Source organism: Venturia canescens, chromosome 6, assembly GCF_019457755.1.
Source record: "Venturia canescens isolate UGA chromosome 6, ASM1945775v1, whole genome shotgun sequence".
NCBI classification, from domain to species: Eukaryota; Metazoa; Arthropoda; class Insecta; order Hymenoptera; family Ichneumonidae; genus Venturia; species Venturia canescens.
The window spans coordinates 10,694,446-10,707,711 of record NC_057426.1 but is presented as its reverse complement, the minus strand read 5'-3'; the positions used below and the strand labels follow the sequence as shown (position 1 = coordinate 10,707,711).

The 13,266-nt window shown below is 41.8% G+C and overlaps 1 protein-coding gene across 4 annotated transcripts in view; it reads left to right on the top strand.

The window, feature by feature from the left end:
- LOC122412234 (zwei Ig domain protein zig-8-like) overlaps positions 1–10,692 on the top strand; it is a 50,405-nt gene extending 39,713 nt beyond the window's left edge. For 3 of the 4 annotated variants that reach the window (XM_043421652.1, XM_043421650.1, XM_043421651.1), the window contains exons 5-7: positions 7,599–7,726; positions 7,935–8,103; positions 8,440–10,692. In XM_043421652.1, the coding sequence (XP_043277587.1) occupies positions 7,599–7,726; positions 7,935–8,103; positions 8,440–8,531 (389 nt within the window). In that variant the 3' untranslated portion in view covers positions 8,532–10,692. The remainder of the gene's footprint in view (positions 1–7,598; positions 7,727–7,934; positions 8,104–8,439) is intronic. The other variant, XM_043421654.1, reaches the window with a different exon arrangement.
- Positions 10,693–13,266: the final 2,574 nt, after the last annotated feature.

The window sequence follows — 13,266 nt, the reverse complement described above, 5'->3', positions numbered from 1 at the left end:
TTTTAAATCGATTCAGCCTATCATAATAAACGCGATTGAGATTCGATAAATCGGCAACTTTATTTTGATGTTGAAGAAACGTCAAAGTGCCACTTAGTCCACTCGTGCAGGCAGTTCTTACGAAGACCAACATTGGAAGTAAATCACATAATTTAACTAGTTGATACAACAATAACTGTGTAAAATAGGCTGACACCCGGAGTAATTTATCATTCAATGCATAAAATTAACGAGTATAATTCCATTAGAAAAATCAGCGTGTGCCAGAGCGAGCTGATACTTTGTTAGAGAAGCAGAGTAGGCTTGTCACGCGAACGTTTATGAACGCTTTTTTTCAACAGGCTTTGAGGTGTGCAGACGTAACATGTACAAAAGGGACCTAAGCTCAGGAGTCGAGGCTAACACGTAATTACATGCAAAGGAAAGCGCGAGGGTGAATTACGAGTGAGGAGAAGCCAAGGAAATAAAAAGAGAATGAAGGCGATGGCGCAATCTTCTAAATTTACCATGAAGAATTTAAAACCCACCAAAGACTCGAGTAGCTGAAGGCCGATTAAGTGAGAGACGATTAAGCTCTCGCTCAGTTACAACTTGTGTTCGGTTGCGCGAACGTGAAAAGGTGCTTGATGACCGCACGATTCGGGCACATTCGAAGCTCTTAAAAAATAATTTCCCCTTAGCTGAGAGGTGGTTACGTTATATATAAGATGCCCGAGTCGTTTGGCTTGAGAGTGAAACTCACTCGCCTCACCAACCAGTAATTATACGCTCGTGTTATAATAGCTCAAAGGTCGAAGTATCGTTATCAAGATGATCCGCAAAGTTCCACGGTGGAACTCGCCAACTGTATAATTATTAAAACGTGCAGGAACAACCGAGAAGTTCATTGTTCGTTGCTCGTTCACCGACTTGTATACTACACGTTCCATTTATAGTTCAGATGTATCGGTTTCGCGAAGCATTGCTTGTACGAGACTTCATCACTTTTTTTCTATAAATTTTGCCCCATTCGGTATATCCGTAACAGCACGTCTGTACAGCAAATCACACAAAACCTGCTGGAGAGCTTTTTGCGGGTTACACATATAATTTGTAGTTGTCACTAATTCGCTTGAACTTTAAACTTCGCCAAGTTCTAGATTCTTACATTAATTCAGCTGGATTTATAAATATTTTATAGTGAGGTACCGATTAATCTATAGAAGAATTTATGATCAGAATAGAGATACGAAAAGCCTGTGTGATAAATGTCAGAGCCATAAACGGATTCCGGAATTACTGTGTGTGGAGGGCTCAATGAGCGTTTATTGAAATGTCACATGTCTCGTAGTTCTTCTCATTCTAAAATTAAGATATGGAAGAGTAGAAATGTTCGTTTATTGGATTGTCCGATGATGGGGCGAAGATGAAAACTTGAATGATTTTCTGATGTTGATATAACACTGGGTAAATATTTGGAGGATCTAGAGGCGCGTTGCCAATGCATAAGCAAATACGCAATGGCGTATTTCGCATAGATATCTTAGAGAGTATTTCGGTGTGACGATTGGAAGGAAACTTTTGAGTTTCAAGTTTACCAACCACATATTTCTTTGCCTTTACACACGATGTGGCTTTCGCCCTGAGGGCAACCAACGAATCTGTCGAGAGCAGAACCGACGAACGCGAACGAAAACGACGAAGTGGAACCAAGAATTTCCGATATCCACACGATTTGCCGTCGTTCCGTGCGAGCTCTCGTGGCATTGCCCGCGTTTCTATGCGAGAAAAGGAAGGAAAAGGAAAACGCTAGTGGCTCTAGCTCACACCGGGATCCAGGTGTTACGAAAAATTGTTATCGAATCGTGGTCGGTTGGCATTCACCATCTCTCACATCCGACTGTGGTCCACGGATATTTGTGGATATCCGTACAATTTTCACGAAGCAATGCATTACCGTAAATTTATCGAGGAAACCTCGAATTCCAGTTACCTTTTCCAATCGTGCTTCAAGTTTGCTTCCTTTTTTTCCACAGCAATCTTCACCGTTGGCGTAGTTATTGCAGGTAAATCCTAAAATCACCTTTTGGCTTTCCCCATTCGTAGAAAACGGCAGCAGAGCTGGCCGTGTATTCACATAAATTATAAATAAGCCTATTCATGAATATATCTTGATAGTGGTTTTGAAGGATTAACGCCATCGGTCGAGCGGACCTATAAAATCACCAGGATCGCTACCACCACCAGATGAAATAAAGTTTCGTTAGTTCAATATGGCGCTTCGCGTATGATTCCCAATCCTGGCTAACGGCCAAACTCCTTTCCACTCGGTTGAACTGAAATAAAGGATTCTCCCATATTGAGAATTTGCTCTTCCCCTTCTGTTCGCTGTCTCCAAACGACTCCGCGTCTTTCGTGCGAAATATCTCGCTGAATTTCGGACTGTGCTGGTGAATTTTGCGAGCTGGCGAATCAAAGGCTACGAGCGATTCGACCATGCACTAGGATATGACTGAAAATGGAGAGAAACTAGCCGAAATGTCATGAACTTCGTAGCAGGAGGAGAACGAGAGAAAGAGAGTGAAACCGTTTTAGTACGAAAACTTCTGACGTGGAATAAAATGTTCAACCTTCCGCAACCTCCTCTTCCGTCGAAAGAGCTCTTTATAAACGAATGCGATAAATTCTAAAAGATTTTGCGTCGTACGGTTATTATCGACGATAAAGTTTGCTCGCTCGATTGCATTCGGACATTTTCATCTTCCGATTGTCTTTTTGTTTTCTCAAAGTGGTTTTAGTGGTCGTTTGTGCGATGGCTTGGTTGCACAACAGAAATCATTTTGAGTAAAATAGCCTTGGTATTAAATTTATTGAATTCAAACCCATTACGAATGACATTTTCACACCCTTATATTGCAGCAATTCATTAAATAATCTCATTCAGTGAAAATTCCATTTAAGGTTAAAGAACGAATCCCAACTGCCTGTCAGACGTCAGTTATCGTAGAAAAATGTGAATAATTTAACGATAATACATAACGAAATCTAAAAATACAGTCAATTTACGAAAGCTCATTTCCAGAGGGGAACTCCATCATTTTCGTAATCCAAGTGACACTAAACTGCCTCAATGAACGACGATACAGTTCCAGCGGCGTGTTCGAACCCCGATGTCGAATTAACAAGTTGGAAATAACTTGGTTCATCGGATTAGGGTTTACAAATGTATACAACGTCAGTGTAGGATGAAATGGCGACAGAGTTTGTTACAATCGTGTGAAAATTTGCTTAGCTTAATTGACTTACATCCTTGTATTTTGGGTACTAGTCCACGGGTGTGTGTTGTGGCAACCAGAAACTTTCTCAAAGCTGCAATATTCCATGAGAATATGGCAATCTTGTATAGATCAAGGAGCCATGTGAACGCCTGTTTCATGGTGTACGCAATATTCCACATTCAATACTGAATGAAGCGGTCCAATTGAATTGATTAGAAACATAGGTTAATGAGCATTGGTGGGGATGCCCCGTAATTATTCAAAGGCATTGGGCGTGTTTGTCCGCCGGTAGATTTTCTTGTTGACTAGGTCCGAGGCTCTGGAGAATCTTTGAGACTTCTTGCTCTGGATGAGACCCGCAAGAGGACTGATAGTACTTGAAAAGGTCTCGGGAGTCTCGGCTCATAGCTTCCTTCCAAGTGCCCCGGTGTCCCGGGTGTATAGATCCTTTTGTGTTAACGGCTCTTGTTCAGCAGTTTCCGAGAGGAGACATGGCCCGGAGGATGAGTTCCGTTATGGAAGTGAAGTAGCACCATTTGCCAGAGAGGAAGTCCCAGGCGATCTTTGCCCCTCTCTCTCACACTCGTTCCTCCATTCACTCACTCTCACATTTGGTGCAAGTATACGTAATGGCGTACCTCCCGTAAGGTCAGACATCTACGTGGAGAGGCAGAGTTAGCAAGGTATCTCTTGATAGCGCACTACACCGAAGCACGCATTTGGATCTCATTAATTTCCATTGACCATCGCAGCCTGGTAAACGCTGCCCCACACTACACAACAGTCTGGGATCATAAGGCCGAAATACAAGCGAGTCTACTCGATGTAGTCGAGGTACCCTTGACTACGCCACCAGTCCTATTATGCGGCCAATTCAACGAACCGCTGAGATCGTACATCATGAAGGACACCGATCCCAGAGTTGTGTTCGCATGAAATCGCTGAGCATTATGTACGAGTCAGGACGAAGACGGAGTTCGCTTGTGGGCAAGATTTTACGATAACTATCATCCTCCGTACTGTGAACGAGATCGACCATTTTGTGAAAATTATCCTATGAAAAAATCTCATCTGTCTGAAGGAGTTATTTTGCCATGATGAAATTAACAATGGCTGTATAATCTTTATACGACCTTGAATCCTATCCGGAGCTTGGAGTTTATATAAGTGATCATTACTCGGCTTACGATCAGCAGTCTTTGTCGAGTTAGCGCAAGTGCTCTTGATTACTTCGAGCTCGCATCATGCGGCCAATTCAGGCTAGCGCTGATGGCCCATCGCCCAAACAATGGACCTCAATCATCCAGATTTAGGCTTCCTATCATCTTTGTAATATGTCATGCCATGACAGAGAAACGCCTCGTCATTGAAAACACCCACCAGGATTATTTTTGAGCCCAGTAGTGGTGCAAGGCAAAGAAGAGGAGGTTTAGCAGCTCGCGTGAGGGATGATCGACGAGCCTGTCATATCCGGGATATAGAAGTAGCATTTCATGATCCATCAGGCTACACTTTCGCACAGTCCAAGAGCCAAAGCATGTCCCTTCTGAGACTTAGTAACAAAAGTTTCGAGCTTGAATCATTCCAGCTACAGAAACATTTTCAGTGTTAACCGACGTCCCTCCCTCTTTCTCCCTCTTTTATATTCACTCAATTTCAGTTGCGAGAGGGCGCATGAATATATACCCGCGATAGTAAAGGCTCGATATGCATAAGTTTTACACCGCAGAACAGCAAGTAGCATTTGCAGGGAGGCTCACTCCGGCAACACTATTTCACGTCTCTGTACCTTCCCCTGGCTTTCTGATCTCGAACTTGAAAGTAGAACTCCATCGAATGATAAGTCAGACTTCCAGTTCACCGGTTCGAAGACATTGGCGTGTTTCCCAAGGGAATAGCGCAACGACGCTTCTTTGCATTTCTCCAAAGTTGGATCTTGCAGCAGATGTATTTTAGTCAAGCATAAATTGAATAAATAACTTGAAGCCTGCGAGTGCACTGTAACAGTAATAACACCTCCGATCTAAATTTTGGAGGCACTTCAAGTTTTATAATCTCGATGACCGTAAGGCCTCAGTCGTAACTTCAACAATGCTGTATTCCCGATGTCATTTGAGTCTTAATCCATTTCAACGAGACTTTTAAACGGGACTAATTACATTTACCGGTTGACCCCTGCAACACCGCTCCCCGTTTGGATGTAATTGCTGCATCGTCACCAGTCGCACACACCCACACACATAGACAGATACCTCTGAGCCTTCTAAACGTATTCACGTATGTGGAACGGGCACATTTCGTGCCCGGGGAGCCATGCGTTATACGCAGGTGTAAGCGACCGTAGCATCCATCGTGCTTGCGACTCGGTTGAGGTGGTTGCATACATACAATATACTTAGTATAGATATGTAGCCGTTATAGGGAGACACGGTGCTACGACGTTACAGGACATACCCGATTTCCAAGGCAATCAATTTCTATCGGCTGGGCCACGGGTGTCGGAACGGCGAAAGATCGTTATCGCCAGTTGAATTCCATCTGGGCGCGGGATATTTGGGTCAAAAGCTGAATGGTGTGAGCTCTCCAAGAATCAGTTTCGACCAAATTCGTGGGTGTATCCATTTTTTCCGATTGCTCAGAAGATGGGAGACGTGAGAAAGATTTTTCATCGAAAAACCCTCGAAATTGAAAGTGAATTCTGGATTAGCGCACCCAAACAATCACGAAATGACTGCACCCCATCCCCGATTCACCGATAATTCTCAAACGTTTTCACCCTCGATTTTCGAGCGACTCCCTGAGCTTGAGACGTGGCACTGCACGAGCTCCGCCTCACCGTAACACAGCCGTGCGACCTTAAGTTACGTCGTTATCAGGAAAATGGATATAGGGCCACACCCCTATCGCCCGGTTAGGGTAAGCCAGAGCAGAAGCAGACGCAGTCGCAGCAGAATGGCCGATGAGAATCATGACCCTTATTATACTTGGCATATATAGCCAGGCGACCAGGCTGACAGGAATGATATCCTTGTAACCCGCTGACCTCTACATCGTTTTGGGTTCTCGTCCGACCGATAGCCGTCCGACCAAAATCCTCTTCAATCTGGAAAACCTCAGACGACAAAGACGGATGACGACAGATTCGTTTTATTCAATTGCTCTCGTCTCCCAGAAAGCCACCGCGCAGGCATCTTTCGTTCCAGTTCAAACCACACAAATCGTCTCAAGATTCATAGCTGACACGGAAGAATTACTTTGGATGAAGATTCCAATCTTTTCGATAACTTCGTTTTATTCGAAATTGTATTTTTAAGGTGTCATGTGCCATTGAATGAAATAATTTATTGTAGAATAGATTGGATGACAGTAAGAAAAATAGAAAAAATAAGAGTTATTTGGCACTATGAAAATCGCTGTGAGGAGCGATACTTTAGTGTTAATTTGGGGAAAAAAAACTTCTTCGGATAGCTCATGTCTCATAAATCTTACCCACGTGGAAGTTGTAAGGCATTATGTGGGCCTCGTGTTTCACGGGAGTCAGCAAACTCTGTGAATAATTGATCGTCCCCTTACCGATCCTCGGTAAGTTCTACCGCGTGTGGGAAAAGGTTACCGAAAGGAGATGCTTTTCGGGAAAATGACTACACCCTTCACGCGACTTAGTTCCTTCTAGAGAAAGAGAGAGCGAGATGGGCGACAGGAGATGGAGAACACGAGGACATCGTAAAGAAGGATGAAGGGGGATCCAGCCGTCGTCTTGTTGGAATAGCAAAACGTACTTTAGGAAACTGCTTCCACGGGGAGGTTGGAGCACGAAAAAGAGCAGAGAAATAAAAGCCACGACGAAACAGAGCTACGAAATAAAATTTGAGACAAACGTGGTCGCGGAATCCGAGAATACGAAACGACAACAACGTGCGGATAAACAAAAAAAGGAAAGCATTGTCTCCATAAGCAAGCGGTTGTCGGCGCATGTATCTTTATATACAGCGAGCTATTGTCTTGAAAAACTGAATGATGGTAGAAATCCACGGAGTATACTCTTGATAAACGTGTGTTTGAACGATAAATTGTTTAAACAAGAATGAAAAGCCTCGGGTAAATGAGAGGCAAATGGACATAGGCGGACGGAAAATATATCGCAGATACTTTATCGCGTTTCTGTTCCCTCCGATCCGTACATTGATTCTCCAGACCCCATCCATATGGTTTTCCCGTGAGGACAAACCGTTTTCGTCACCACCAATCGAATAAAGAGAATGGCGATATCTCTTTCAGTCTAAACTGGATTGTAAGGTCATCGTGAAATAACGTTTTCTTCTTTTCCCCGGATTGTTTCAGAACCGATAACGGAAATAGTCGGGGGCTCTGATCTCTTCATAAATAAAGGAAGTACGATAAATATAACGTGCTTGGTAAAGCACGCGCCAGAACCGCCAACGACGATAACTTGGAGTCATGATCGACAGGTGATTAATACTTATCTCGTCGGCCAGTAATAAAACCGTAAATAAAACTGAAATCATTCTCTTGATAATTAATCAGCAAAAATTTCGGGTATTTTATGATTAAAACAGCTCCATTCACTTCAGACTCGTAAGATTCAGATGACATTTTTCTTTCTTGAAAATTACACAGCCCCCCGGCTTAACAGTCTCCATTACTGTTCGCTTGCAGGCAATTAACTTCGATTCACCTCGAGGAGGAATTAGCCTAGTTACGGAAAAGGGCCGCGTAACCTCGAGTCGGTTGCTCATACAAAAGGCCATACAAACAGATTCGGGACAGTACACGTGCAGTCCAAGTAACGCAAGTGCAAGCAGTGTACGAGTTCACATACTTAATGGTACGTAACGGCGGCTAATTTAAATTCAAAACTAATCCAATTTCCATTCAATTAAATCATGTGGAGGAACGGACAAACTTTACACGATTCAAGTTCCATGTTTACTGCTTTTGTTCGCAATACATATCCATGAATAGAAAATTAGTAGCAGCTTTTGATGCGTTCATATCGAAAAGCGTTGGTCCCACCAAAGCAAATTTTGGCCAAACAGCGTATTTACTTTCCTCTTCCATTTATCCTAGAATCAAACAAAATCGATCAATTTCAAGGCTCTTTATCGAGCCGATGAATAAGTTTTATTATCGCAGCAGAGTTACGACACGATATTTGTTTCAGAAGAACACCCAGCTGCAATGCATCACGGTAGCGGCGACAGAATGTCTGCAAGTCTACTTCCGGTTGTTCTACTTCTTCGGATGATATTCTAGCTCGCGCATACACGTGATCCGAAGCGATAGTTCGGTGTGAGATTCCGAGGTCCAAGCTGCTCTGCCATACAATGGACACAATTGTGTCTCCATACGTGTGTGCGCTCGTTTGCGCGTGTGTGAGTGTGTACGTGTGAGTGAACGCGCGAGTTCCGGGGAGAGCGGACGATGAACAAACAAAATTGTGAATTGCCGCGAGCAACCAAGTGTTGGTGTTGCGTTTTCGTACACCGATAAAGACGGCTGCTACCCCAACCTCTACGAATCGTTCAATCGCAGAGGGTATCTTCCGTGAACGTTCGTGCGACATACTTCACGAGAATCGACAAATAAAATATGATAAAGTTCTTATTTCACTGGTGGATAAACATTGAAAATATTTGGCCAGTTCCAACAATTCACATTTTTTATACAAAAATGTTCTAGTGCACGTAAAACACGATGCGATCGGACACTGCAGCAATACTATTTATGTGTAAATGTACACGTGATAATATTCAAGGTATTTTATTATAACGGATTACAAAAAAAGTACGATCCAAATTGAAAAAGAATGTTAAAACGCTAAAAATAATGTATCGGTGTATAATAATGATGATAACGTTAAAGAAATCGTTTCAAACCGATCGGAGGAACAGTCGTCAAACTTTGTGTCTCAAATTTTCATTGTAAATAATTGTTCAGACGTTTGTACATATCACTCGATTTAATTAGTTAAAAAACAATAAATGTAACTCTGTACGAATAGCAACTCAGACTCTGTAGTCTGCATAAATGTAAATTCGTGTGGGAGAAATTGGAAACATTAACAGGTTCGATGAGACTCGAGCCTCAATTCCTGTCGGATTGAAATGAATGATAAATAGGGAAAAAAATCATTAGTGATAATTTTCGATGAAACAGAATCGATCGCTGCTCACTGCAGTGCTTATTTATCCTCAGGTATTTTCGCTGCTTATTTTTCGTCTTTCTCCCATGTACAACGATGTCAAAACTCGAAAAAATTTTGTTCCTTGATCGTATATACCGAAAAGTGTGAGGACGTTTTTTCATGGTTTTTATTCCTAACCGATTTCAAAGAGAGAGAAATAAAGAGGGGGAGAGAATTATCGAAAATATTCGAAATTGTCGAATGATGAGAGTACACGGTGTTATTAAAGTCCAGCGTGCCTATCTCACTACTTCCGGAATAGCGAGCACATCGTCGAGTGAACTACCTACAAACTCTTTACCACCTTTCGATAAGTGTGGAAGCTCTCCGGAACACTGCTCGAGTTTTCCATCTTCGTTTCTCTCTTATCTCCTTCATTCTATCTACCTGTATCTCTCTCGCGTTCGCCCAGTTATTATAATGGTTCAAGTTTCGAAACAAACTTTATATATTCGTTATGGGCGTTGTTCAACCGGCTTAAATGTGTTTCTCATGAAACTCTCGCTGAAACACCAGTTTTGTCGGCCATGAATAACATGGTTAGATGCAACACATGAGATATGAAAAGCACCGGGGGCTTTCGCACGATTCGTTAGTTCGTTTTCGTGGCACGAGGAATATCGAAACAATTGAAATATTCCAATTGACTTTCCGACGTTGTTTTATTATTTTTTTTGCTTCTAAGGACGAGGGACCAGCTTGGCAGAATGTTCATTTGCACCCTCTTAAATTGCAAACGTTCAACATCGTTTTTCAATACAACGCCGCTGCTTTTTCCAGCCTCATTTTTTTGCTTACTTCAACCACTACGAACTTTGTAAATGTTTTTAACGATGATCATTGTGATATAGACCGTAGGGCCTACGAAGCGTTTAACACTTGTGAAATATTTTAGCGTCTATTTGCACTGAATTTTCGTCGTGGCGATGTGCCTGTGACACACGAGCACGAGGAAAATTAAATAAAAACGATTTTTTTCGCCACGATATATGTACGGAAATACAGAAATATCTCGAGCGCGTACATGTTCGATCGAAAAATATCTAGTGAAATATCGAATGCGACAAAGCGAAGAAAAATGGTACTGAATTGTAATGAAACTTCGTCGACGGATTTGACAGACCTACTTATTATTATTGTAATAGTACATAAAATACAGAGGGATAAGGAAAAAAGAATATTTAGATTGTTAATTTCTACAGATGTATCAATAAAAACATTTAAAGAGAATGCTTCATCGAGGTAACTCATTTCGATTCCCCCGCCAATGCGGTGATCGATATTTCATGGATTACTCTTTCTCTCTGTCAACAAATCTATAACTTAGTATCGGAAAACAGTGGTGCGAGCAGTTACCGAAAGGAAACGGCAACAGAGCGGAAAAAAATTGGTAAAAAAAAATACAAATCTAATTTAACCGATTTTTTTGATGACTCAAACGTTTTTTTTCTCTACGAAAATAATGTCACGATAATTCATCGCGTTTTTCGCTCAATTTTTCCTCCTCTCCTTACGAACCTCATAATTATGTGTGCTCGGTATTCCTCAGGGCAATTCGCGTCGTCTCGACGGAGCGCCCCCGAGAGAAATACTCGTCAGACATGCACAGCTCCTTCAATACTCAGCGAAGGTGTTGGCCAAAAGGGCGCTCCAACGCGGCAAGAGGACGCAACCAATTTACGGAAGAATTCAGTCTGTGAAAGCAGTCACGAAAAAGGAGGACGAACTGGGGGAGCAGGGAAAAGGATAAAGAGTGAGCAGAGCGAACGAGAATGGAATACTGCCACGTGTATATTTACATAAGGGTTGATCAACATGAAACTTTTGATCGAAATGTGTACCAACTTTGCCCGTATTCAAAACAGTTCGAGAACCCAATTTCTGGGCTGAGTTCCACTTCTCCTCCGTCTCAATAGAAAATAATCTTTATTACGTTTGAAACCAAAGTTTCGACAGCTTTTTTCTTCAGAAAAAATAAACCTAATTTTGAGTTGATTATAGTTTTTCTCCTGTAGCTCAGACGACTTCGACGCTCCCTTCGGTTTTCCATTCCTTGTTCAACTAGAAAACGATTAAACCTGAAATAAAAAATTGTTCCAGTGTTGCTGTCTAAGGTACTATGTCAATATAACATAACTTCAAAATAACATTAGTCAAAGTAACGTAGTGTCAAAGCAGAACAAGCAAAAATAACACAGCACCAATATGACATATTTTTAACCCTACATCTCATGTGCCTTTTTTCATACCCTCAACCTCATGACCGGGGTTTGAACGCACCCCACTCTTTTTCTGCTTATAAATCCGGTCCTACGATGCTAAACTGACTTTATCCTACACCATTTTCTTCGTTTTTTTATAACGAAAAGAATGATGTACGATAAAACTAATTTCAATTGAATTTATATATTAAAAAATCCGTCGATAATCAGTCGATAATGTCGCTTGTTAGGACGGGAGCGTAGTTTGAAGTTCGCGTGGGGTGTGCTCACACCCCAGTCATGCGTTCTAGGGTTAAAATAGCATGATATGTCAAAATAACATGTGTCAAGACATCACAAGAAAAAATAACGTCATGATGTCAAAATAACATTAATTTTGTCACCATCACCGATATCATCATAATCAATATTATAGCTCCATTTATTCGTATTCATTAAATCGATGAAAATGGAATCGATACACACACTCGATCGCACGTGTCTTTGGAGCACTTTTGATGTGTGTGCGGAATCGTTGTGTGTGTTCGGAACACTTCATCGGATATTTTGCCCCGGTCTCCCCCATACACTTATTACGTGTTGTTATTTTTGTTTTCTGTTATTTTTGTTCAGTATATTTTTTTCTAAGTTATTTATGTTGCGTGTTTTTTTGTATGTTATATTTCTGTTGTTTGTTTTCTTGTATGTTATTTTGTCTCGAGTTATTTCGACCTGTCACCGCTGTCTAAATGGTGGTTCTCAGAACTGTGATCGAGCTTTACTTAGTGATTGAAAATACTTAGTGTCAGTGGTAATAGCAATGGGGAAAAAAGTGGCATTCAATGTAAAGAAGCCCGTGGATGTTCTACACAAACATAGAATAGTCGTCATCGTCAGTGTTTTACCATCTCTCGAATAGGCCCTACTCTTTCATTAAGCAAAACGCCCATGGGCACTGAAAGCTACTCTAATTGTTTTATGAAAGCGCCGTGAGCTAAGTGGAACATGGCTTCTTGGCTGTTGGTTTCTGCGAACTCTCACTCGTTTCTTCTTTGAGTTCACGTATACGTATAGATACAAGTTCCGGTGGCGAGTACAGCGGACGACCCACCCATCCCATCTTTTCACGATTCTCAAGGGGCGAAAGAATTTTTTTTGTCTCTTCTGACATCCCGCTTGTATATCCTGAGGTTATTACTCAGCGGAAATACACGCATTCAAGAGAAGAGGCAAAAAAGCCTCACCCGTTTTCCACATTAAATCTAACCGTTAAAAAGCTCTCTTCAAATGTTTAAATGCTGACACTCCCTCTGTTTTAATTTCTATTCATGTATTTCGTATTCTTAACACGGAAAATTCTACTGTACTGCTTTGACGAAATGCGAAATTTCATTTGAAAAGGTTCAAAAGCCACTCTCCCCTGCCCTCTTACGCGATGGCGACTCGAGAGCGTTTCCTTCCCCGTGTTCTACCCTCTTCTCTCAGTGCCCGCTCCTCCCTCCCCCCTTTTCAATTACAAAAACACCAGCCCTGTGGCCAATCTCCCAATAGAAATTCTCATTATTGAGAATTAACGATTAGGTTAAACCACGAAGAATTTCGT